At 34.2% G+C, this 27,619-nt stretch overlaps 1 protein-coding gene across 3 annotated transcripts; it reads right to left on the reverse strand.

Annotated features, from left to right (window-relative positions):
* Positions 1-5,167: 5,167 nt before the first annotated feature.
* On the reverse strand, positions 5,168-27,173 carry LOC141448740 (transmembrane and coiled-coil domain-containing protein 4-like). Of its 3 annotated transcripts, XR_012455206.1 has the most exons (16): positions 26,810-27,173; positions 26,499-26,659; positions 24,243-24,387; positions 24,050-24,061; positions 23,691-23,823; positions 22,363-22,460; positions 21,401-21,547; positions 18,270-18,423; positions 17,070-17,239; positions 16,351-16,445; positions 15,751-15,858; positions 14,967-15,103; positions 14,054-14,181; positions 11,648-11,790; positions 11,188-11,329; positions 5,168-11,102 (listed from the first exon to the last, which is right to left on the reverse strand). XR_012455206.1 is itself a non-coding variant. In XM_074117324.1 (15 exons), exons 1-15 carry the CDS (start codon positions 26,877-26,879, stop codon positions 11,276-11,278), a joined length of 1,755 nt encoding a protein of 584 aa, XP_073973425.1. In that variant the 5' UTR covers positions 26,880-27,173; the 3' UTR covers positions 5,168-11,275. The 3 variants fall into 3 exon arrangements, 2 of the variants coding, with proteins under 2 accessions (XP_073973425.1, XP_073973426.1); XM_074117324.1 differs by having other exon boundaries at positions 5,168-11,329; XM_074117325.1 differs by lacking the exon at positions 24,050-24,061 and having other exon boundaries at positions 5,168-11,329; positions 26,810-27,172.
* Between the last annotated feature and the right edge of the window lie 446 nt (positions 27,174-27,619).

Below are 27,619 nucleotides of genomic sequence, written 5' to 3' on the forward strand. Positions count from 1 at the left end.
TTTACCTTAGACTGACTATAATATCTATTAAACTTAAATAATCAAACTATTTATATCATTTTTCCGCTATTTATTTCACTTATAGAGGAATCATTTCTCTGCATTTCGGTAAAGAAATGATTAACATATGAACAATAGAAAGAGAGATAAAAAGGTTTGAAATTTGAAGGAAATCAAAACCTTCCAAAATTTAACCTTCAATATCTCAATTACTATAATCACTAGAACATTGCTATTTATATCAGTTATAGAGCAAACTTTTCTCTACAATTCGGTAAAGAAATGATTTTTATATGAACAATAGGAAGAGAGATAAAAAGGTTTGAAATTTGAAGGAAATCAAAACACTCGAAAATTTAACCTTCAATATCTCAATTACTATAATCACTAGAACATTGCTATTTATATCAATTATAGAGCAAACTTTTCTCTACAGTTCAGTAAAGAAATGATTAAAATATGAACAATAGCAAGAGAGATATAAAGGTTTGAAATTTAAAGGAAATGTAAACCCACCAAAATTTAACCTTGAATATCTCAATTACTATAATCACTAGAACATTGCTATTTATGTCAGTTACAGAGGAATCTTTTCTCTGCATTTCGGTAAAGAAATGATTAAAATATAAACAATAGGAAGAGCGATATAAAGGTTTGAATTTTGAAGGAAATCGAAACATTCGAAAATTTAACCTTGAATATCTCAATTACTATAATCACTAGAACATTGCTATTTCCTTCAGTTATAGAGCTAACTTTTCTCTACAATTCGGTAAAGAAATGATTAACATATGAACAATAGGAAGAGAGATAAAAAGGTTTGAAATTTAAAGGAAATCCAAACCTTCCAAAATTTAACCTTCAATATCTCAATTACTACAATCACTAGAACATTGCTATTTATATCAGTTATAGAGCTAACTTTTCTCAGCAATTCGGTACAGAAATGATTAAAATATGAACAATAGGAAGAGAGATATAAAGGTTTGAAGTTTAAAGGAAATCAAAATCCTCCAAAATTTAACCTTCAATATCTCAATTACTATAATCTCTAGAACATTGCTATTTATATCAGTTATAGAGGAATCTTTTCTCTACAATTCGGAAAAGAAATGATTAACATATGAACAATAGGAAGAGAGATAAAAAGGTTTGAAATTTGAAGGAAATCAAAACCTTCCAAAATTTAACCTTCAATATCTCTAAAACTACTATCACTAAAACATAGCTATTTATATCAGTTATAGAGCTAACTTTTCTCTGCATTTCAGTAAAGAAATGATTAAAATATAAACAATAGGAAGAGCGATATAAAGGTTTGAATTTTGAAGGAAATCAAAACCTTCCAAAATTTAACCTTCAATATCTCAATTACTATAATCACTAGAACATTGCTATTTCCTTCAGTTATAGAGCTAACTTTTCTCTACAATTCGGTAAAGAAATGATTAACATATGAACAATAGGAAGAGAGATAAAAAGGTTTGAAATTTGAAGGAAATCAAAACCTTCCAAAATTTAACCTTCAATATCTCAATTACTATAATCACTAGAACATTGCTATTTATATCAGTTATAGAGCTAACTTTTCTCTGCATTTCGGTAAAGAAATGATTAAAATAAGAACAATAGGAAGAGCGATATAAAGGTTTGAATTTTGAAGGAAATCGAAACATTCGAAAATTTAACCTTGAATATCTCAATTACTATAATCACTAGAACATTGCTATTTCCTTCAGTTATAGAGCTAACTTTTCTCTACAATTCGGTAAAGAAATGATTAACATATGAACAATAGAAAGAGAGATAAAAAGGTTTGAAATTTGAAGGAAATCAAAACCTTCCAAAATTTAACCTTCAATATCTCAATTACTATAATCACTAGAACATTGCTATTTATATCAGTTATAGAGCAAACTTTTCTCTACAATTCGGTAAAGAAATGATTAACATATGAACAATAGGAAGAGAGATAAAAAGGTTTGAAATTTGAAGGAAATCAAAACACTCGAAAATTTAACCTTCAGTATCTCAATTTCTATAATCTCTAGAACATTGCTATTTCCTTCAGTTATAGAGCTAACTTTTCTCTACAATTCGGTAAAGAAATGATTAACATATGAACAATAGGAAGAGAGATAAAAATGTTTGAAATTTGAAGGAAATCAAAACCTTCCAAAATTTAACCTTCAATATCTCAATTACTATAATCACTAGAACATTGCTATTTATATCAGTTATAGAGCAAACTTTTCTCTACAATTCGGTAAAGAAATGATTTTTATATGAACAATAGGAAGAGAGATAAAAAGGTTTGAAATTTGAAGGAAATCAAAACACTCGAAAATTTAACCTTCAGTATCTCAATTTCTATAATCTCTAGAACATAGCTATTTATATCAGTTATAGAGCTAACTTTTCTCTGCATTTCGGTAAAGAAATGATTAAAATATAAACAATAGGAAGAGCGATATAAAGGTTTGAATTTTGAAGGAAATCAAAACCTTCCAAAATTTAACCTTCAATATCTCAATTACTATAATCACTAGAACATTGCTATTTCCTTCAGTTATAGAGCTAACTTTTCTCTACAATTCGGTAAAGAAATGATTAACATATGAACAATAGGAAGAGAGATAAAAAGGTTTATAGTTTGAAGGAAATCAAAACACTCGAAAATTTTACCTTCAGTATCTCAATTTCTATAATCTCTAGAACATTGCTATTTATACCAGTTATAGAGGAATCTTTTCTCTACAATTCGGTAAAGAAATGATTTTTATATGAACAATAGGAAGAGAGATATAAAGGTTTGAATTTTGAAGGAAATCAAAACACTCGAAAATTTAACCTTCAATATCTCAATTACTATAATCACTAGAACATTGCTATTTATATCAGTTATAGAGGAATCTTTTCTCTACAATTCGGTAAAGAAATGATTTTTATATGAACAATAGGAAGAGAGATATAAAGGTTTGAATTTTGAAGGAAATCAAAACACTCGAAAATTTAACCTTCAATATCTCAATTACTATAATCACTAGAACATTGCTATTTATATCAGTTATAGAGGAATCTTTTCTCTACAATTCGGTAAAGAAATGATTTTTATATGAACAATAGGAAGAGAGATATAAAGGTTTGAATTTTGAAGGAAATCAAAACACTCGAAAATTTAACCTTCAATATCTCAATTACTATAATCACTAGAACATTGCTATTTATATCAGTTATAGAGGAATCTTTTCTCTACAATTCGGAAAAGAAATGATTAAATTATGAACAATAGGATGAGAGATATAAAGGTTTTAAATTTGAGCGAGTTTGATAACATCCAAATTTTTTTACTACTATTTCCGATGAAAATTTAATTTCTTATTATTGGCACGAACGCAATACTTCCTATAACTGATTAAAAAGAAAGAAAAAAACCTCTGTCTGAACTAAGACGCAAACAATGGTTCGAGTCCTGTTTCTAAATCGAGTCATGGGCTGCGCTTTTGCACATGCTATGAATAATTCATCTAATGAATATTCTACACATAAGAGGTGGAAGATGCGCTCAGAGGCCAAGAAGTGAGCCATGACGCCCCCACCGCAGAATTCATTCACGGCTTATGCTCGGTGACCTTGTGACCTCAGGCGTAAGGTCGTCTTACATAATCATTTTCTTGTATTCACCTTTGTTTAATAAAAATGTGAGAAATAAACAGCGTCTGAAATTAATTTCTTTAACATGTAAAACAAACTATCTGAGGCTTTAAAATAATCATACACTGGCGTCAGGTGGACTCAATGAAATATTGGTTTGGCACTTGACTTTCTCCTGCTATATTTTTGAATTAAATTCACTGCATCTTTCAAAAAGTTGGTAGTTCACTTTAATATTGCACATATTTGTTCAGTTAAAAGGTGAACATCACTAAAAATTTCGTTTCAATAAAAAAGCCTTTCCAATCGGCCAATTTTTCTAAAAATATAGAATTTTGGTTACATATTTAATATTTATTATGTGATTAGTTCATAAATTAAACGGAAGTGGTACTTTAAAGGAAAAATTGAACTTTTAACCTCTACCAAATTTGCGTCATTTTAGACGATTCCAGAGAAATTTAAAATGAAATTCAATAATACTAAAGAAATTTGTGCTTTTAAAAAATGTATTGCAAAAAGTTTTCGATTTTCGGCGAGGTTTTTTCTTTTAATAATCCTGTCAAATTTCACCTAAATAAAACCAAAAAGTTTGGAAAGAAATATGGAGGAGAATGAACTACCAGAGACATCTTTGGGATGCTGATAACCTCAACATAAATATTGAACCAATAATAACAACAGGAAAGCCGAATCTCTTCGCTCACCCAATACTCAATCATATTGTCAAATTTCCCAAAGTTCTAGATTTACACGTCACGAAGCTAAAGAAAATCGGAGCCGTTTTCGAGAGAAACTTCAAAGAGCAAAATATAAATTTTAGAGTAGAGGTATTTGCGGTTGACCGATTTTAACTAAATCTTCTTGAGTATGGCACCTAATAAGCGCAAAATCAAATTCGTACTTCCTGCAATTTTTCGTTTTAAACTTAAAGCGGATATGTACACACCAAATTAGGCTTAACTCCTTTGTAGGGAGGGAATGGGTGCACATTTAGTAGGGTAGCCTTACTGGGAGGCTCTGGGAGAGGAATGTGCTCGTTTATTCCTAACTGTTGGCTGCCTCCCTCTCTGCCTAGAGTGTCCTGGAAGTTAGTTATCCAGGAGCCAAGTGGCAGTGTGTGAGAAGGGAAAATAAATGGAATCCTTTACATCAAACTGTTCAACCTACCTCTAGTGATGGATGGAAGTCCTAAACCGATCTAGGCATGTTGCAACGGGTAAAAATTAAACGATATCAGTCAACTAACTAGCATATTTAACGACATCCTCAGGCAATTTCTCGCAAAAACGGAAATTTAATGCTCTTCTTTCTCCTCTGATTCGAGATGAAAATCTTTCTTCTACTTTGACAAAAAACTTCTTGGTTTTCCGTTTTAGCGACTTAGTCGAAACTTAGTCGCTAGCCAAAACATGAATTTTCTGTGAAACAGAAAACTTGCCAAGATTAGATCACTTCTTCCAGTCAAAATAATGGAATAAATATGGTATGAATGAATTAATAAATATGAGACTTGTAATAATGTAGCCATTTTTATTAATCACAATGGACAGAAATATAGATATTTATCACAGTGCCAATCTTTATACATAAAGTGCTTTTACATTTTATAGTAATTAGGTGATGTAAATAAAACTGAGCTGTAATGTAAATCAGGTCGCAATAATTTTTAACGGAAGAAAGATTTTTGTTAAATGTGATTTCACAGTTCCGTCAGTACCCAACTGAGATAAGCGCATCATACATACTATGTCCATGGTCAAAAAACGAGCTTAAAGAAAAAAAAATATTCAGAAATCACGAAAATGTCGTCCTTAGAACGCGCAAGAACTTCAGACGGACTGATATTCTTCAAATGAGAAATATTTCAAGAACATTTCACACTCGCAGGCATTAGAAACGGTGACGCTGAAACGTCACCTCCTGCTGAAATGAAGTTACTTGAAAAAAAAAACAAAAAAAACGACCTATAAGTAATCAGGAAGTTGCCAAAAGGGAGTAAAGTAAAGATTACGTCAAAGTAATTATATTACGCTAGTTTTTAGCTTATTTTTTCAGATAGGCTTTAAGTTCACCTACCAAAATAGGGGTGTCACGGATGGCTGTCTTTACTATTAGATTCTCAAATTACCCATGTAATAAAATCCAAATCCTAGAGACCGGGAATCGAACCCAGTTCCACAATCGTAACCTTGAGGGCTATTGTGGCGCCTAAAAGGGAGTAAAACAGGAAAAAAGGCTTAATTGCGCCAAAATAAAAACCGCTCACATTTATGGGAAGATCCTTTTAACCGTATTTGAGATAGCGGCCATTGGATGACTTCTTTCTAAGCTTCACGATTATTTTCCCCCTAAAGGAACGGTTGTAAATTTATTAGGGCTTATCCTGGGATAACCTGCGAGAAGAATGTAGTGGTAACTTCTGCTCACCCTGCAGAATTCTGAAAGATTGTTATCCAGCTGTTACAGGTGTTTCGCCATCCTCACATTATAGATGTAAGGCTCTCATCCTCTAGAGGAGGTTGTGCCAGCCCTTCCTGGGCTTTTCTGACGACCTGTATATTTTATCATGCGATGATGGTTGGGGAATAGATCTTCCCTAGAATCTCGAGGGGAAAAAATCTTTCTTCAGAATATCCAGAAAAGAATGGAAAGGCAAGTTATCATCCTTACTGCCTATTTCGAGACTGCCCTAGAGAACTAGATAAGGAGTTTATTCACCCTGGAGGATGAAGTAAAGTAATCGCCTATTTTTTCAGGCAGAGCTTTACGTCCAACTACCAATTAGGTGTTATGGACGGAGGCGACTAGCAAACATACTTCACTGTAAATTTCTCATATTAACCATTAAATAAAATCCAAGGGCTAGACCGAGAATCGAATCCACTAACCAACAATACATCTTAGCTTCCCAGGTCTCGCCTCTAACCGCTCGGCTACCGTGGCGCCCTCCCTGGAGGATGATTCAAGTTGAGTGGTCTTAACTGGTAACAATGGGGGGGCCACAACTGAGCCAATTTTTACTGCAGGGCAAAAAATACGTCGGGAGAAGTGATGGGAATGATTAAGAAAACCCTGTCCATGAAAAGAATTTGGTAAAAACGGAATATTGAGTTACTGACGCGACTGATTGAGTTACTGACCTTCATAGTTAATGAGCACTTCACGCAGAGCAGCATAAGCTGGATTAGATTGCCCGACTCGACTTCGCTAAAACTTCTATGCAACCAATCTTATTCACATCACCAAATTAAATTAATCTACGATTAAAAATAAATATACAATAATATTTATAGATTACACTATATCCGCTGCATACGCTTCAGACCATACGCAATGATATGTAACGATATACAGTGCACTTGGAACCTATTATATTTCTATTTATACTACTTTTTACAGTTCCCATGTAGTATAGAAAAATACTGTGTTATTTAAATAAAAATAAAATACAATTATAAAAATATTATTTCGATAAACTATCAATATAATAAATTTTGTTCAATAGTTACAATATTGCATCAAAAATAGATTCTGTAGCATACATGCAATTTGGTATTTTAGAATTTGGTTATTCATTATATTAGTATTTATTAATATACAGCTTGGTAATTATAAATCATTACAACTAATACAAATAATCAAATATGATCAATGAAATTAGTTTTTATTTCATTCAATTCCAGCTCAACAAATAGATTCTCTCTTAATTCGGATCTCTCTAACAACAGCAGCGTTTTACAAGAATATAGTGGAAAATTGCACTTTAAATTAAGTGCCAGAAAGTAGTTCAGCTTTTCTTGCCTTTTTCGTGACTTTAGTAGTGTTAGTAGTAATGAGAGGTAACAGGAAATGGTATTTAGACTGGAAGAAGAAGTAAATAGTCTCTAGTTAGATTGGGATGTAATCCCCAGTTAGCGCGAAATAAGGCTTTTGGAGACCAGAGGTGATAATACACAAAAACGATTCGCTAGGAAATCCCCAGGGACGCTGATAGACGAGGTTTGCCAGTCATTAGTAAAAGTGATCGGCCACTTTCTTTTAAGAGAGTAAGGTCGAGAGAGCTCTTGGCCGGAAAGACCAGCAAATGGTCATTCTTATCGTATTTGAATCACTATAGAATGAGACAAGAAAGAGTTCTTTGGCAACCTGAGAACAGAGGAGAAGAACACATATTGCAAAAAATCGATGCTATTTTTCTTAAATCTCGAAACTATGGTAACTCCTTTAATCAACTTCATTTTGACTAAAATTGTCCTTAATGTGCTTATAATGATGAATTCACAACACGTTCTTCAAATGGTTCTCAGAAGAAATTTAACAATCTTTTCTTTTTTTGGGAATATGCTTTTTGCCAAAATAACTGTTTCCATTTTAGTAGCAGGTCCCAAACCTTTCTTAAGAAAGAAGCAGGAATGTTAAGGCTCTTTGTAAGGGATCTTTTTAAATGCCGGGTCGAGAAGATCCAGTCCCTTACCTGCAACTAGCCAGAGGATGAAGACAAACTGCTACTATTTTCAATTGTCTTTTATTTCTCCACTAAGCAGAGAACGTTTTTTTTGGACTCGACTCTAAATTACAAATTAATTAATGATTGCTTCAATATACAATTTCAATGATATCTTTGTTTTAAATAAATCAGTAAGGAGGGGACACATCGGATCCACTTCTAAATTAAATATGAAAAAGTTATTTTTTGGGCTGTAACTGATCAGTAAAGTAATGATACACATACATTATTAATGACAAAGACAATAAATATTTGATTAAAATAAATATATATACTCTTAATATAAATAATAATAATTGTACAATACTGTAAAATAAATTAGTTTGGAAAAATCTAGGAACTAAAATTATGAAATCGTTCTTCAAATATTGACATAATACGCAATAGGGGCAGTAAAATGTTCATGAAAATAAGAGATGTAAACTAAAATCAGAATTTATCCAATATTTGTTCGAGAAAAGAAATAATTAATTAAAATTTGGCATGAAAATGATTACAATCGAAGGGATTTGCGCTCATTGTTCCAATGAAAGATAAGAGATGTGGCAGCCTTAGAAAAAACTTAATTGGCCAAGTTTCATGTGGAAGATTTCGTCGGAAGAGGATATAGAACTGGAAGTACAGAGTGAAAATATGATAAATCTCACAGTTAACCAGGTCTCCACTCTAGGATGTGCGTCCAGGTATGAACCACGACTCCAAGAACAGAGCCTAACAATAGTGAATCCGATGCCCACAACACAATACACGTTTAGCGGTAGAGATGGTTGGTGTATGGTGTACCTCAAATGGTTTTTTGAGGATAGTGAACCCAAAATGAACTTATACAAAGTCGTAAGATGGATATGATGTAACATTAGGTCTGTTACATAACCAGAACGGAAACTACCAAAGCATCAGTTACGCGCTGATTAAGAAGAATTGTGAAGGTCGTGAGTGAATCGCCCCAGGTGTTGGGGAATAGGATGTACCCTCTTTCGGGAAGGACACTGTTTAGGCATCAGAGTGTGGTTATCCAGTAGCAACACTGGAATTAACAGTTTTATAAACATCGCCAATTTAAAAACAAATCTTAACTTATTTTACTGAACGATCCACCCTTCAACTAAATATACTGTTAATCACTATTAATACTAAAATAACATTCAATGATATAAAAAATAATTATATGGAAAAAAGCAAAACTGGCGATCACGTTGAAAGAATCAGTAAACATAACAATGAAGTTATTTACAAATAACAAAAATACAGAACTTTATAATATTCCGTGTATTAAATATATCTACTCGAATGCGCATCAGTTTTTAAGTACACATGCAATTAAATTAATAGTATTTAATAAATATGGTCTACCAATTCGCATAATTTTGGGTGTATATTTCCTATGCGCTTTCGATTAGCAAATTCTAACAGAAACGGTCTACGATAATGTAGACGATTACTTATTTTAAAAAAATGATTTAAGGCGTGTCAACATCTAAGGTTATTGGCGCCCGAAGCTTTTTCCAGTGCACTGCCGGCCTCCTGACAGTGTTCTCTCGTTACAGACAACACTGTCCATCACCGGACAATGAGCTTTAAGAAGCTCCTAGGAAGAAAAAATCTAGGGTACCTCCGCGAGGGAGTCCAGTACGCTAACCCCATAGCTAATCTATTCCCTGATTATTATTGTTACTATTATTTTTATTAGCAATGTGCTTGTGTAAACTGAGCTGAACTGAATCAATGCAAAGCCGATTTGAAATAAAACCCGAGAAGATGACACAACAGTTTTGGGTATGAATTTTCCGGCCGAAAATTTTCCAGTGTTTTGAGTTCGAAAAAAAAGAAGCGATTTAGCAAATATTAGGTATGTTCTATGAAAGCCTGAGGAACTCACCTAATCTTCTAATACCACATTTCATTCTTAAGAGTTATTTTCTAGACGGTTTATCTTACTCCCTACACAGTCAGTGGAAAAACGTTACGAACTGCTAGCTTTTTTTTTAGATTTCCCTCTTCTGGCCTAATAGCCATATTCGATCCCAAGAACCTTCATAGGCTTCTATGTCAAATAAACTCAGGTATGACTTCATTTTGGGCTAAGATCATCTTCATCGTCAGCTGATTGAAGAACAGGAACTCCTACTCTTCATCCATTCTCCACACTAGAATACTTCTTCATATTATTTCATTCTGCTTGAATTAATATGCTGCACATATTTTCTGTTTCGTAGAGCTTAAATGATTTTTTTAGGTTAGTTTACGATACTTATAAGGCTGTGGAAATTCACAGCAACAACCCTTTTTAACTGTAACCTTTTTTTCTTCACTGGACATAAGCAGTAAAAGTAAAGTAAAGTAATCGCCTATTTTTTCAGGCGGGGCTTAACGTCCAACTACCATTTACTAGGTGACGTGAACGGAGGCGACTAGCAAACGTACTTTACTATTTCTCATTTAACCATTAAATAAAATCCAAGGCCACTAGACCGGGAATCGAACCCACTAACCAGCAATACATATTAGCTTTGCAGGTCTCGCCTCTTAACCCGCTCGGCTACCGTGGCGCCTACATAGGCAGGATTAATAAGAGGAATCTTGAATATTTCTTTAAAAAAAATAAATAATTCCTGAAATACCTGGGGTTATTTTCTAGGATATCACCGAATATCTCGAGCTGATTGTGAAAACAAACTGATATCGTTCGGGAAATTGGTCAAGCCTTATGTGGTTATCAAAACCATATTTACAAACTTCAAAGAATAGACCATATTTAATAAATACTTATCTTTAAAAATCACAGAAATTATAATCTATACAGCAATCGTATAACTACAACTTTATATGCACATATTCAACACCTAAAGCATGTTTTATTTTGTAAAAAAAAAATAATCATGGCATTTTTATTTAAGAACTAGCTAAATCACTAATTTTTTTTTTTGGATTATTTTTGCTAAAAAATAGAAACAAAAATGATTAAAATCTTACTTCAATTTACCAAAAAAAAAAAAAAAAAAAAGTAAAGCACAAAACCTAACCAAGGAAGGAATGTGGAAGGCTGACAAAGTTGAAGATATGGACCGCCACAGCTGTTTATATCACAATTACTGTTATATTAATAGTAAGTTATTTCTTGTCATTTTTCACGAGCAGAGTGTCCGATTGTGATTTATTCATTGGCTGTAAAAAAAGGAAAACATTAAAATAAATTAGTTACTTTTTTTGGTGAGCGGGGGCAAATTACACCTGTTCAGGGTATGTTAGAATTATGAAGATTACAAAATATTTAAGTTATGTAAATTCAAAAGATATTTCTCAAAAATTGTTCTGTTAAAAACCAAAAACAAAGCTGATTTGGACAACAATACGGCTTTCTCTTATTGCTATTCTTAAAGTTCTTCGAACTTTGAATGTAAAATCATCAAATTTAATTCCAAAACTAATAATTCCTCTAATCACAACAACTACAACAGTAAAGTTTGCGGACAGATCACTTACTGTTGTTTTACTGTCCGTGGGAACTGCCAGATGTTCATGGGATCTAGTTACTGCCAGCTCATCTCTGTCCTGATGATGTTCGACCACCCGTACGCCCAGTTCTTTTAATATTTCCTGCATCTTCTCTGGATAATCTCCATGACCTGCCGAAGAAGGGAATAGAAATGAAACCTCTTACCACAATGGTGGACAAATTGTCCGCCTGTCAAGTTATCTTTTTTTTTTTTTTTTTTTTTTTTACTTTTTGCTTTAAAATAGAACATAACTTGGAAATGTTGAAAAATTTATGTCACTTTTTTCGTAAAAATTTTCCATACAAAGAGGTTGAATGAAAGTGTAAATACATTTAAGTGATGAATTGGGCTTTTCCCTAAATGCCTGTCTATAGATACTCATTCCATTTATGAGTGCACGAACTATTCTCACACATTTATTTTGTAATTTTGGTTTTGTTAAATAATTAGATTCGCTTCATTATGGCCCAGCAGCGCGTTCTATTCGTATCTAAAGTAACTGAGTAACATTTAATATTCTACTTTTTCTAAAAGACTGTACTTTCATCTTTTTCAAGAAAGAATTCCGTAAATAGAATCTTCGCCATTATTGGAACTAACGCTCCACACTGTAAACCATCTTCACCTGTATATCAAGCAAATTAACGCAGAAATCCATTTAGGCTGGAAACATAGTGAAGTGGCGATGATAGCGAAGAGCAAAGCGGCGAAAACAAACTCAAGTTAACATAGTGGGACCGCACATAGTGGGGAGCAAAGCGAAGATAGAGCAACGCTATCTCTAGAGAGTAGAGCAACGCGTTATGACATGTTTGATTTCTTCGCTCTCAATTTTCAAAGCTTAAAATGGATATTGGTGTAGTTTTTTTTTAAAGAAACCTCTGTGGGTTCAAAAGGATCCTCTATATCACAACCGATTTGTGTTGGATAGGAAATGGGACTGGATTAATGGGGTTAACATTGAATTATGTAAATTCAAAAGATATTTCTCAAAAATAGTTCTGTTAAAAACAAAAAACAAAGCATTGTAAAAAGTCTGATTTGGACAACAATACGCCTTTCTCTTATTGCTATTCTTAAAGTTCTTCGAACTTTGAATGTAAAATCATCAAATTTAATTCCAAAACTAATAATTCCTCTAATCACAACAACTACAACAGTAAAGTTTGCGTAAAGTTTCTTCATTAACATGCCTTCAACACTGGTTAGTATGTAATCAAATGTTGAAATAGACATTTGAAAATACGCATGAAACTGGCCAGGATGCTCCCGAAGTTGTGATGGAATTCACCGAGTTCATGTATAGTCCTATTCCTATCACGTACACTTCTAAGCTGCAGTAAATACCAAAATTTTCAAGGAAGAATTTTCATATAGAAATGATTCCTCCATCATGTCCCATTCATGTCGAAAGGAGAACGCTACTAAACTCGTCACTAAATGCATGCGACTCTTTGCTCGCTGCTCGTCGGTCTCTGTCAATTGAAGCAGCTATCATCGCCGCTCCACTATGTTTCTAGCCTTAGATTAACTTTAAAGTTTATTTTTATATTTTTTGGTCAAGCAATTCTTTTGTTAAATCGCAGAATCACATTTGAGAAAGGTCAACAAAAGAGTAAAAACACTTTCAAAGTAAGAAAGCCTGCTCACTACTCATTCTAGAGATTCTAAGGCATAAATATTCTTCAATCTTTTTAAGATTTGCATCATGTTAAATTCTTACCTAAATAATACAGTTCGTTAATAATTAGATTATACATGAAACGATATACGATCCCACCAAATTCCTCTCTAAGAACGAATTTTCCAGAAAAAATGAAAAATGGGCAAGTTATAAATCCACGTTACTGGATTGTACTAATCGGATTTTATAGAAACGCCTAGGAGACATTTTTCAAGAAAGTGGACAATACATTAAGTATAGACAATGGAAGTGGAGGGGAAAACTGTAAGATCACATTTTACAAGGAATTTTCTCCAAAATCCCTTTTTATTTCCAGAAAAACCCTTTAATCGAATTTTCCAGGAAAATGTTTCAAACGAGTTACATAATCTACATAATTAGCAACTAGTAAACCAAAGTTTAAAGAAAATCAAAGGAGATGTTTTCTCCGTGAAAATTTCACATAAAAACTGAAAAAAAACAATTGGGAAATTCAGTATACTAAAACGGTAAAAGTGGTACTTGCACTGATTCTGACTAAAATCCTGTTTCAGCATCTAAGCGAAATATTGAATTTTTCGTCTTTTAATTACAGCGATAGATACACACAATTTTAAAAGCACACTTTTTCGAACTCTCTCAATTCAGATATTTTCGGTTTAATTTTAAAATTGAAAAATATAATTATTAGCTTTAACTAAGCTAGACTACAAATAATAATTGAATTACCGGAAACAATATGTGATAAGTCAACGTTTTTAAGTCTTTTATTATTGATGTCTATTGGTTGGAGTCCAGCCACACCTCCTCTCGGCATTGAGAGCGTCCTATACAGGAATCTCAGCAGCCAATCTGTCCTGCAATCCGATCAAATTTTACCTTTATATATTAAATTTTCGATAATGTTCCATTTGGAGCAAGAAGTTTTATTTTTATAGCACTAACTAAATGGATTTCCTTCAAACACCAGATTTTGAAGAATGTATTTACTGTGTTTTGTTGGCGTTCCGACTTTTCCCGTACAGCAAAAAGCCTGTATCAAATCTGCCATTGACGGGCCTATTCTCTGGTTCTTACAACCTGGCGGCGTAAGAACGGAAACGTTAGCGTTAGTTTCGTACCGAAAAGAGGCTTGCTCTAGTATTTGATATAAAATACTTTCAGTTCAAACCGTAGATATTTCGTCACTTTGAGAGCTTGAAATCTTCCTCTTCTTTTACAAACGGTACACCAAAGGAGGAACTACACAAAAATTCTATGTAAATATGCTCTAAAAACTGCATAATCTTACTGATATAGCAGGGGGAAAAAAACCACCCCATCACTATGCACATTAGAAGGAAGTGCAATGTTTTACTTTCCATGCAACGCAAGAAAAGAAACTTTAACGAAAAATATTTAAAATGTATCTAAGGAATTCATAATAAAGTAAAAAACATGGGCATAACTTTAACCAAATAATTTTATTTTGAAACCTTTTCAAAGAACCAATTTCGCGAACTTTCACTGGTAACAATTTATTTTCAACAGTTTTAAAACATGTCATTTTCTTCCTGAAGAGACGCAATTCTAATAAAGTCTTATTTAATGAGAACGCAAAACTTTAGTATGATTGATACGATACTTTAAGGCGGGAACTTACTTGCAATAAGCATTAGTTATCGTTCCGGCTACAACTTTGCAAATTTTGTCCCATTTCACTGGATTGCCCGTACACGGCGCTCCTATCAAGTAAGCATCCTGAATCACTCCAGTACAATTCTCTCGTTCGGACATTTCCTAGACAAGTAGAAAGAAAGAAATAGTTATTTATTTAACAAAGGTGGAAAGTAGTACTTTTCCTCACTCGAGGCAGGGTTTGCACGAGCGAGCGAAGCGAGGCGAGTGTAAGTGCAAATTGCCGAGTGTGAGGAAAATACTTTACACTCGAGTTAAATATTATATTTTTTCTGCAACCATTAGGATTATTAACTAAAAAAAAACTAAACAGGAATCACTAGAATCCATTTTCAATTTCTATAAGGCATCACTATAACCTTTTTAACTGTTATAATTAAAAATATCTAATTATTTATTAAAGTATTATTTTTATTTCTATATTCCTTTCAATTTTTATTTTATTTTTTAATATTCGTTTTTTAATTATTTAGATAAAATAAATTTAAATAAGCTTATTAAAGTTTTACAGAAAATATTTAATAACAAAACTTCTTATATCAAGGAAGCACAATAAAGTTTTTCACTCACTAGTGAGGAAAGTGACACTAATGGGAATTTTTCCCCACTAGTGAGGTAAAGTTGGGCATTGCTCAGCTGATTTTAATTGAGTAATGAGAACATTCCTACATGGTTGCAGAAAAAAACAATTTATCTCTTGGCTTTGTTTGTAGCCAGAAATCATAAGCAAAAGTTTTTAAAAAACTCACCCTAAGACAGTAGAAGATCGCCCTAGCTCCAAGGGAATATCCAATCAGAGTCACAGGTCGGCGTCCATGTTCCCTGTTTATAAGTACTTCGGCTAGATGTTTGCCAACCTATGGTGAAGTGATTGAATTAGTTATAAACTAGTGATTTTCTTGGAAGGTATAACTCATTGGCCTATTTAAGCGTTTGTTCCAAGACTTGTTCAACAGATAAGGAAGTTTTAAAAGTGATTGTTTACTGAAGGCCATATGTTCCAAATAAAAAGCTAGTCCAATTTCAGAAATTCATATTGGAGAAAATCGAGGATATGCTTTCTCAGTCTCAGTAAGTACAAAACAGTCAATAAACTCCAAACTGAAGTGTAAGCAATGTTGAAGATTAAAAAAAAATAAAGTTTAAATCTACTCAAGAAAACCGCAAAGAAATCTGTTAGACCCCCTGTGGTGTACTTCTGGGTCCCAGAAGGATTTAGACCAGAATCTTAAGTTATTCGGTGATAACTACATGAAAAGCAGTAAACAAATTGTCTGCGATATTCCTCAATTGAGTTACGCTCATCTACAAACACAAACAAACACACAAGAAATAAACAAAAAATCTACCTGAGCAGATCTTCTACAGCAAACTCCCCAAGGATTGTCAATAACTGAAGCCAATCCCAGCAGTCCTGCTGGCCACGCTACAGCATTCACCAAACCTGAAATACACCTGATAAGCTGGTAAGTATTCACATATCGCGCTAAATAAATTTAAAAATATAAAAGATGTCAATACGAAATTTGTGATTATGGAAGGTGCGGGAGGAATCACGTTGTAAACAAGTAAGAATCCTCGAAAGAAATTTGGTCAGCGATATCATTAATGTGATGATCTAAGTATGAAAAAAATGGTCACCAATTTCTGGCAAGGAAAAAAGTGTTTTTGGTTTTGTTTGAACACTGCAATTTTTGGGTTTATTTTATACTACAGGGTATAATTAATAACGTTACGATCTTCTAAGATCGACTTTGGCTCTTCTGGACTCAGGGAGAAACCGAAAAATATCCCATTTAATCTGAGAACACTTGGGAATAAAAGAGGGTGCTAGGAAGGGTAATACCCTCTTACAATACTTATCACCGTCTTGGCGTCTTAACCGGAGTTTGCACCATCTCCAATTTGTGAAAAATCACATTTTTTTCTTTAGATGAAAGACTTTGCTTTTTTAGATTAAAACCATTAATCGATAATAATCATACTGTTGCTCTTCTTATGTGAAAGTAAAAAAGAAAAAATTCCAATTATGAAAATAAACCAAATCAATAACTAATAAATTACAAACCCGACAATATGGTGAATTTCAGCGCTTCCTGTGTAGCCATCGATAGAGCTATGGTCATCATATACTCCATAGCTCTGCCCAACTCTAACAGATAGGCGGATTCATAACGCAAATAGTATTGCTCTCTAGAAGAGCATAGTGTCTTCCAAGGTCTGGTGAAATTGTCCTCACTGGAAAATCGTACAAGTAATTATAGTTTCGACGTCAAATTTCTCTTCACCTGATGATGGATGAAAGTCCGAAAGACTGATAAAAAATACACAAATCATCTGTCACGATAAAATCACGTGATTTATATCAATCATTTTCTATAGATGATGGTATAATTCAATGAAAATGACTCTATAGGCAAGGAAGCCTAATAAAACTGAGCTGAAAATGGATTTCAATGGGGAAAAAAATATTTTCAAAAGCTGGAATAAAAACAGGAATTTCTGTTTTTACGATTCTCAAATTCTAATTCTTGATTGAAAAAAGATCTTAAGCCATTTTTAGGAGAATAAAAATGTAAAAAGAAAATCCCTTCAGTAATAATTAATGTTCTTAGTTAAGGAATTTAGAAAGCAATATAACCTTCACAAATATTAGGTAATAATAATAGAAGCAGCTTTATCTTGGTCCATGAAACTGCGAAACATATTTCTTTTCGTTTTATTACATTTTTTGTGTTTAAATTTAAAAGAAAAAACAAAAACCAAGTGAAATACGAAATAAAAAGGAAAAATATCAACAAAAAATGATTTTTTTTTAAGAATGCAGCCAATCATACAGAAAAATTGGCCCATTTTAGGACATAAGCCTCTCTCTTCAAATATGCAGCACGCGTGTCTATCCCCTTGCTAACTGATCGCTGCCTACATTAACGTTTCAGTGACATCTGGATTGCTGTGGGTCTTCTCCGGCTTCGAGTCTTGAAGACCCGATATCTCTCCTCTTTTAGACACTTTTAGCCCATCATTTGATTAGATGGCCAATCTATTTTTTCCATTATTAATATTACAACTATTTCGAAGGACATAACGAGCTTTTTTGGACATCCATAGCAGAGCTATGAAGAACTTTGTCCTTTCATTCAATCATTGCCAACAGTTTTAACGATTTTTCATGCTGGTATAAATAATCAAAAGACTTTTTCTATCTCAGTATAAGTACACTTCCGCAGGAAGCTCCATAATGAAGAGCACAATATGCTAGACTAACCTTTCATCCTTGATCCAGCCTGACAATGCTATCGATATGTCCAGCTGTGGTGTGGTCACCATTGTCAAACCATCGCGTCCGTTCTCCGTATAAGGGCACAATTGACCAAAAGCGAATTCTTCTATTTCACCCACTCGTTTGTTCATTTTATATCCTGCCAAGAAGATAAATTGCATTTATGATTTTAAAAAAAGTAAAATATATCTATTTCTTTATTTATTAATCTTTTTAACATATTTGTATATAATTTATTTCTCTAAAAAAACACTATTTCTGACATTAACTTGTTAAAGGCAGATTATGAAATCAATTCTATCTGATGCCTAGTTACTTTATAAAACTCAATAAATTCCGTTTAAAATATGTCTTATTTTTTTTTTTTTTTTTGCGTTTATTGTGCTACAATCAGCGCCGTTAGCGCTATAAGTAACAATGATAACAGTGAACAGTAGAAGTAAATGAGTGGAGAAGTTATCCAGTGGTAACACTCCAAAACATTATATGGTTAGTCACTCTCTTCACTTCTAGAAAAAAGATTTTTAGCTGCAGGTTTTATATGAGATTGCAGGCTGAAGTGGAGTTTTCTGTATCGTGTTTTCAGCTACTTGGGTGACAAAAGGAATGTTAAGGTCAGTGTGTATAGTCAGGTTGGAGACATAAAAAGGAGCGTTTACGATAGTTCGAAGTATTTTTGATTGTAGCGATTGAATCCTTTGTAGATTGGAGCGTTTGGTTGAACCCCAATGCTCTTTTCAATACGCCCAAATGGGTTTCAAAATAGAAGTATAAATTAGTCTTTTGTTGTCCAGAGAGAGTTTTGATCTGTCGTCTAAAAAAAGTCTTTTAAGTAGTCGATAGCGTCTATTCAGTTCTGTTCTTTTAAGTCTAATGTGGGGGTTCCTCGTCTTAAATTAAAAGAATTAAATGCGTTTCAAGTGTAGAATTTCACTTAAAAAGGATTATCATTATTTAAGCTTATCACCACGTCATGTCTAAGAAGTCTCAAAAAATACTGGGAAGGAGAATAATAAATTTGTAATAGATTTTGATTTTAGTCTTTTTGAACACCATTTAATTGGAGGCACAAAGAGCTTTGACGACATGAAAAAGGACTTTAGACCGGAAGGATTTGTTGCTCAGAATGTTGCAAGAATTTCACGGATCCGTACCGCTACAGTTTAGGCTCCAGAAGTCGAGATCGGTCTCGAGAAGCGTTTTCGAAATTTACTTTTTCTAGAGCAGATTGACAAATCCTTAAACAAAAAGTTACAAATTAAAAATTTAAATAGCAAGTACCCAACATACTTCATTCAGTTCGTAATTTCAGCTATTTATTTTTAGAAACGTACGAAAAAAAAAATGCTTAGGTGTACTTCCACATTTTTATGAACTGATTTCGCTTACTAGTGCAATTATATTATTATGTAAACATTATTATTGTAATTTGTTCAAGTATTTATTACTTGAAGGTCATGTTTAATTTACATTTAGATAAAGAGATTTATTTTTTTAAATATCGTTTTTAATTTTTACTCTTAATCTGTCGAATTTAATTAACTTTGTGATTTGTAAAGGCAAAACTGTTTAACGAAGAACACTAGCATTATTTTTTCCCCAGTAACAAATGGTAAATGGTTTAGAACTAACTAATGAGCACAAATTGATTAAAACGGTAAGAAATTTTATGAATCAACGAGGCATTAGCCAAAATCGCCACGCTTGCACATTCTGTCTGTAACAGCTACGTAATCAACAAGAATTACATCAGGAGCATCAGACTCTATCTCTTACTATTTTCGAACTTGGCCAATGTTGAATAGAAAAACACAACTATGATGGAAAAAAACTATTGCCCATGTTGTAAATAAATAATAGTTTTGATTTCTTTTATTATAGTTAATATTGAAAGGGACAATGTTTCTAATTTATATGGTCTTTTAATGAGGCAATTGTAAATAAATTATTGAGAATTTTCTTTTATTACATCTTTCAAATGCTGAATCTCCGCTGCTGCACACAATCTTAAAATCTTAATTTTGGCATTGTGTACTACTTATTTCGGGCTGAACTCACTCATCCGTGAGCGTCATAAGATTTAATTACTTACTTACTAAACAGCTCTACAGCCCGGGATGGGCCTTGGCTTCCTTAATAATATCATTCCATGTTTCTCTGTCCTTAGCTTTTCCTTTCCAGCCGGTTACGCCCAGTGTCCTTAGATCTTCCTCCACTTCCTGGATCCAGCGTCTACGTGGGAGCCCAATTCTCCTTTTTCCGAAAACCATGCCTTGCAGTTGTCTGCGTGGTGTACGGTTATCTGGCATTCTTTCCACATGACCAAGCCATTCGATGCGACGGACTTTTATAAAATGAGTAACGCAAATATCGTTATATAACGCGTATACCTCCCTGTTCTTTCTGATTCTCCAGTTGCCATTATCACTATCATAAACTGGGCCGTATATCTTTCGGAGAATTTTACGTTCGAATATCTTTAAGCTGGTATCCGTTGCCGCAGTCAGAGTCCACGTTTCCGCGCCATATGTCAACACTGGCCTAATTAGCGTCTTATACAATCTTGTCTTTGTAGTTCTTGACAAGTTGGAGGTCATAAACAATTTTGTGTTCGCATAGAATGCACGGTTGGCTGACATAATTCTTTTGTTCACCTCGTTCGATATCTTGTTGTGATCATTAATTCCGATCCTAAATAGGTGAAGCTTCTGACGCGTTGGAATGTATGATTATTAAATCATAAGATTTAAGATCTTGTAAAACAATATTTTTCATTGCTAACTCTCAGGCGGAAGTTTTATTTCACGAAATTGGGATAAACTTGGCCCATTACTTTTTTTTCTGAACTATTACAGTTCAGTGTGATAATAATATCACTCAGTGCAGTGCGACTTCCAGGTACTTCAGGCCAAAACTCTATTGCTCAGTCTGCGATTGGTAATTTGAATGATGGTGGTAGGACGAGGTCTTCTTTTAGTAAAATAGGATTGCTATAGTGGAACAAATCAGATCTGTGCGCACAGTTCTCCAAGGTGATAGATGCAAAACAGTGACAAAGAACTAGTTTTAAAAGCAGTCATGAATTTTGTTTGCTCCAAGCAAAAAATGTAACTTACCAGCAAGACCAGCTCCGGCTGCTCCAAAGAAGGTGCCAAGCACTGCGGCGCCTGCACCATATCCAAGAGCGGTGAAAAGAGCTGAGCCGCCCACCATGGATGCCAAACCGGAACCAATTAATGGGGCTGCCAAGCCTCCAGTCACGCCTAAAATGTTAGAATTACATTTATCTCCGCTGTTAAATAAATAAATCAAATGATGAAGATTGTGGATATCCAGTTACCAATGTTGAGTTTTAAGATCTAATTGTTAACAACTGCTAACACTGTTGGAGAACCGCTCCACCGTGATTACTCCTTCTCAACAAGTACAAACAATCCAACCTACAGCAGAACTCACTCGGGTTCACTAAGACATTTAGGATATTTTCCAGAACTAACTGTGCAGTTAGTGATTCAATCTAAATATTCTTAAGACGAGGCGGGTTCAGATAAATGAAACAAAATAAAAATTTATAGAGTTCAAATTATCGTGCCTGTTAGTTCCTGAAAACCAAGCACCGATATCTCGGCATGCAACTGGATAGACCTAAGACAGAACGCCTATTTTTAAGATTCTAATATACCTACATTATTCAAAGTTATAAATTGAATAAAAATCAGCACGGCAAAGCTTTCAAACTGATTTCAACGAACAAGAGAAAACTTAAAAAGCGTGAACCGTCTAGAGCCCCCCCACATGGACGCATAGGAAACAACCGAACAATCCAAATTCTTTTTTTTGTACACTCGGGGGGTGGCGCTTAGACTTGCAGCACCTCTGATACTCCTCCTGTATTAAACTTGAGTGAGAGAAAGAGAAAGGGGTAAAGGAAGACTGAGAGAAATCAGTTTCTAGTTCCACCACAGGAAGCTCTCAAAACCAACTTCCGGAAACACCCTAAATCTAAAATTCGCACGAATTACTAAAGGTAAATAGGTGTAAGTAAAACACAAGATTAAATCAGAACTTTTGGTGTTACCTATCAACGCGCCTCCTCCAATTGTGGCAAGACCAATCATGGCGTAGCGTTTTGCTTTGACCAACCTTGCTCTGGACTTCATCGCCTTCTTTTCAGCTCTGCGAACAGTGTTCGATACCCATCAGAAGATCTTCTTCAAAGACCAACTCATCACATACAGTGTACAGTGTTAATAAGTGTATTTCAAACAATATGTTAATTAGTAAAAAAGTTAAGGTTTTACATGATAGCCTTTCTATTCACAGAAGTGTTAAGGGGCTTTAAAACTCTTCTCAGTCAGAAAAATACATTATTCTTTAGAATGTGTAGAGATTTTAAACAAAATAAAGTTTCCCTCCAACTGTCGTCCTTAAACAATGAGCCTAATGTCTGAGCACTGCAGGCTCAGAAAACACATACATTGCATGGGCCTGGCAGATGATAGCCTCTGTAGGTTCTGTCAGGAAGAGGAGGAAACGGCACTGCACGTGTTGTGTCAGTGTGAGGGGCTTGTCTGGACTAAGGATGTTACTTCTCGGGGAAGAAAAACCAAGGCCTGTGAGAGCTTTACCCAAGAGTCGTTCTCCAGCATTAAGAGTCTGATTAAAAGGACAGGTCTGGAGGGTGAGCTTTAAAGTGAGGGGAGCCACAATAGATTCAAAGGGGTCGCAGTGGCGTAGGCCTTGAGGCCGTCCTAGTCTAATCTAATCTAAATTATTTTATTGGGTGAAGGGAATTGAAAGTAACAAAGTTTATTCACGCGACATTGTGATTAACTATAGATTCTCTTTGAATGCACTTTTTCATTCTTTAATCATGTGCATCTCATTCTACGCTTGCTGAAGATGACGGATCAGAATCTCTAGTGGTTTGCTGTATTTTGGGCGCCAACCTTCATATTCCCCCTAAACTTTTATTAGGCTTAAATTGGGGGGAAAAAAAAGATGGACAAGGCAAAATTAATGCTCGTTCTTGTTAAAGAAACATTCCTGCTGCGATAGATCACCAGCACTGTCTTGTTGAATAACGATTAATGATATCAAAAAGCTGTACCACAAGATCTGGATGCGGCAAATCAAACAGCCTTTCATATCTGGACCTCGTCACGGTCAATCTTCAGCCATTTTGCCTAATAAAAAAAACGGCATAACGGCATAATCGCCTAACTATTTGGACTGATGGAAAACCAATAAAACTTTTCTAAACAAAACAAAAAACTCGGCTATTTTCTTATATTTTCCAAACAGTTCAACAGTATTTAGTGATTCTTTATTTTCAAATAAGCTAACTAGGTAGAAAATATGTTTGGACACGAACAGCTGATTATAAAAATTGATTAATGTACTTACTCAGAAAGTATCCTATGATCCCTGGTGAGACAGTGGATAACCGTGATCTCGTAAAGTTCGACTTCCTCAAATTGTGCTCCAATTATAGTAGCTATATATCTAATTAGGACCCTCCATCTGGCGTCATATTCACCTAAATTTAACCACCAATAATATGGGTTAAATTGAAAAGTAAACAAACAAATAATCTGTTGTGAAAGCCCTCAGTAATACAGTTTTCATATATACCGACAGTAATTAGTAAACCAGATTTGTAAGGTAACTTAGAGAAGCGGAAGTCAAGAGGGTGTTTCACAACTCAATGTTTCCAATATAAAGTAATAAACTAAATAATAAAATAAATTTAGTAAACATCTTACCAATGCACAATCCTTGAATGGAATGCAAAAGAGAATACGAAAAGATTTTTGATCAGTTATTTAAAACGGAAATGAAAGTTGAGATAATTTGATTCTTAAAGTTAATAAAGTTTCTTTTTTTTTCCAATATGAGAGTCAAAATATAACGTCATTACTTAAAACGACATAACTTTCAAAAGATATTTGTTATTACCTTCCTGTACGGCCACAGCTATAAGATCTTGAAGAAGATAGGTTAGGTTACCGTCCAATGCTTCTTCGGTTTTTAAAATGTCTGTAAATGATTCCACAGTGTTCACCATTTCGCCGGACAAGAGAAGCTGCATGATAGGTTCTACCTGAACAGATAAATATTGTCCGATAAATAAGGCATACTTTAGATGATAAAGGCACCTTAGGCAGTAGCAAGAGATATCCTTGTTTCGGGCGAATACTCTCTCTGGAAAGCTCTCGCTGATCCCTTTAATTCTAGGTTTGAGAAATCTCTTTTTTTTCTTTTTTTTTTTACCAAGTTTCAGGAATGACAGTCCAGTAATTTTTGCAAAGTTCCTCCTCCGGTTTTAACGTGCCAAAGGTCCAGATCACGAACTGGTGATTACAAGACGCTGTTCCCTCCTCTTGACGTAGACTCTGCGTAGAGTCTCTTATTTGAACTATCTTAAGATGGTCGGGTTTTTTGAGCCTATCATGCCAGACATAACGGACCAGACACGCCTAGAAAGTTTGGTTTCTGTCAAAACCTGGACTCGTGGTTCTGGAGATGAAAGAGGCTTCAGTTGAAGAACTAAACTGACAAGATTTTGACGACGATAAATTCATTCTACCATCTAACGCGAGATGATTTTGAATGTTCCACAATCTTGGGGTTTACCTTCTATCAGGGCAATAAAGAAGTTTTTTTTTTTTAATTATTCTTATAGCGATAGGAAGCGATTCTAGAACGAATGGAAGGTCCTAGAGCAGCGGTCCATTTTAAGAGTAGAAAAAAAGAGAACTTGGCTCTTTCTCTAGTTGACTTCTAGTGGGCAATTGACTTCCAGACCTGAAGTCTTAAGCTTTTGGTTCTGGAATATAGCCGGAGATTAGAGGAATGATCTTCTAGATGTTCTAGCCTGGGTGGCAGAATCAAATGAGTGTTTCATGGTAGAGCAGTTATCAAGATGGCTAAATTAGGTGCCTTTCTTCTACTTATTATTTATAGTCAAAACTTCTGTTGGCGTATCTTTTTTATACAAATATTTTTGCCTAGCTGCCCAAAAATGGATGACTTCAATTCATTTCATGACGAAGTTTCGATAGGTTAAGGTCATATTCCAATTTAGTGCATGAGATATTTAAGTCCAGAGTCTTTGGTTGCAACAAGTTAACGGTGAAAAAGAAGCATAGTTTGTTATCCCTAAGGATAGTTTGGACAGCTATAAAGCTTCAAGGTGGTTCAAGTCTGGTTCTCTAGTCATAGACTCGGCTTATGTTGTTTTTATTTGAAGTGACTACACGGGCTCTCAAAAGTGCTTTTGAAAATCACATCGCTTAATCCCTTACCAATGACGAACTATTATAGTACATACAAAAAAAAAAAACTATCAAAGAAATACTCTTCCAACAGGAAGTGGAAAACAAAAAACTGACTCTCGGCAGAAAACGCTTAAGCACTTTAGAGTAAGCCAAAGCTTACAGCCCAAGAACTTTTCGCTTTTAAACCTTAAAGGTCAACAGCGAATCCAACAACTCGACGATAGGGAACTATACGGGGAAATACGGGACGTGTTTTATTCCCCCAAGGCTCTGACACCAGCCAATGAGGGTAGTATTAGCCATCGAAACAACTACCAAGATCAAATCTACCCACCCTTACAAGGTCGGTCAGGGTTTTTTACCTTACCTCAATGTTTGCATCTCAGTCACAGGTTAACAGAGATCTCATCGAAGCAAGCGAACAAGGATTCCATTACCTCCTCCTTCACACAAAGATCTAGAATATTCACTATACTCTGTGAAGAGAGGATGCTTCTTGTGACGATCTTGTAGGTAGAGCTTATGCGAGCACATTCTTTTACATAGTCCGAAGTTTACAACCAGTCGCTTCCGCGCATCTCGCCATGTGACTGGATGTACTTAAAACCACCAGTTTCCTCTTTTCCTTCCATAGTCTCTTTAGAGACAGAATCCACTTGCGGCGTAAAACCTTGTACCTTTTTGGGCCCAATTAGATGCCGTAAAGTCAGAAAATACGAACTATGTTTTGGGTGACAAACATTGTTCAGAAAATCAATGTCAATGCATTAACGATTTATTGTGTGGGTGTTTCCTCATCCCATTTACTTATTATTATGTAACTATAATCAAGTTAGATAACTACTCGTATTATCACTACACAATTTGTAAAAAAAATTCTCATTAATAACGTCAGACTATCCGACGTAGATAATTAATTAATAGTAAAACTAACCGTGTCCGGCAATTCCATATGTTTTAAAATACATTTTAAACATTTCTGACAAAACAGCTGATCCCAATCTGTGTCAAACAATGCATGCAAAGAGACTGCACACAGTCCGACGTAAGAATATTTACCAGCATCCGTCAATTCTTTGGTTAAATCCAATAAATCTGTCAAAGAAGAAAAAAAAGAAAGAGCGTAAAGTAATACAAGAGTTTTTAATACAGAAAAATGAGATTAATTCAAATCATTTTGATTTACATCAAAACATATTTTAGTCGGGGTTAAAACAATTTAAGATCAATAAATGTTTTACAAACCATGTTCTTCAATGCCCTGTTCTGAACCTTCAAAATCTCGAGCATTTAAAGAATTGTTGTCACAGCTCATTTCATATCCATAAATTAATAAAAGAAAATTATTAATGAATTCCTTTTAAAACTTTTATCACTTCCAGGACGGAAAATTTGGTTAATATAATAATTGACTTTTTGTTTATAAAAATTCACATAATGTTTCCACACTAAAACATTCACTAATTTTTTTTTTCTTAAATGAAAAGAAAACTCATTAACTTGGAACAATTAACTATTGTGACATCATCTGATAAAAGATGAAAGTGAAATAAACAAAAACCTCCCTACCACTAGAAAGGTTATAACCCTGTAAACTGAAACAGTTTAGTAAACCTTCCCATACAAGGACAAAGCGTAGTTGTAGTTCGGCTTGTAGCCGACAGAACGCAGTTGAATTTACTTATTTAAAACTGTTGGCTAAACAGTAAAACATTTTCTTTAAATGTGGGGTGCCGCTACTTTTTTTTTTACAAAAGGGGCGTTGAAAACTGTAGGGAAAATCGAGAGTATATCTAAATAATTCAATTTAGTAACTCTTACAGTCGACTCAAGGCTAATCTGGATTAACTTAATTACCAGCAAACTTTTTCACAACTCTGTACACATCTACACTCAGATCTTTACAGGTTTACACCTGCCTAGTATGGGGAAACATTACAAAAGTAATTACTTTTCACACTATAACCTTCATTTGAGTACAGAATTCGTTTTGGGGCTGATCTGGAAGCTAGAAAAGTAGTACTGTCCTTAGAGCTCGCATCATTGTTAACATAC

The sequence above is a fragment of the Rhodnius prolixus genome, unplaced genomic scaffold (assembly GCF_049639745.1).
Source record: "Rhodnius prolixus isolate KJV_2025 unplaced genomic scaffold, Rpr scaffold_2, whole genome shotgun sequence".
Lineage (NCBI taxonomy): Eukaryota > Metazoa > Arthropoda > Insecta > Hemiptera > Reduviidae > Rhodnius > Rhodnius prolixus.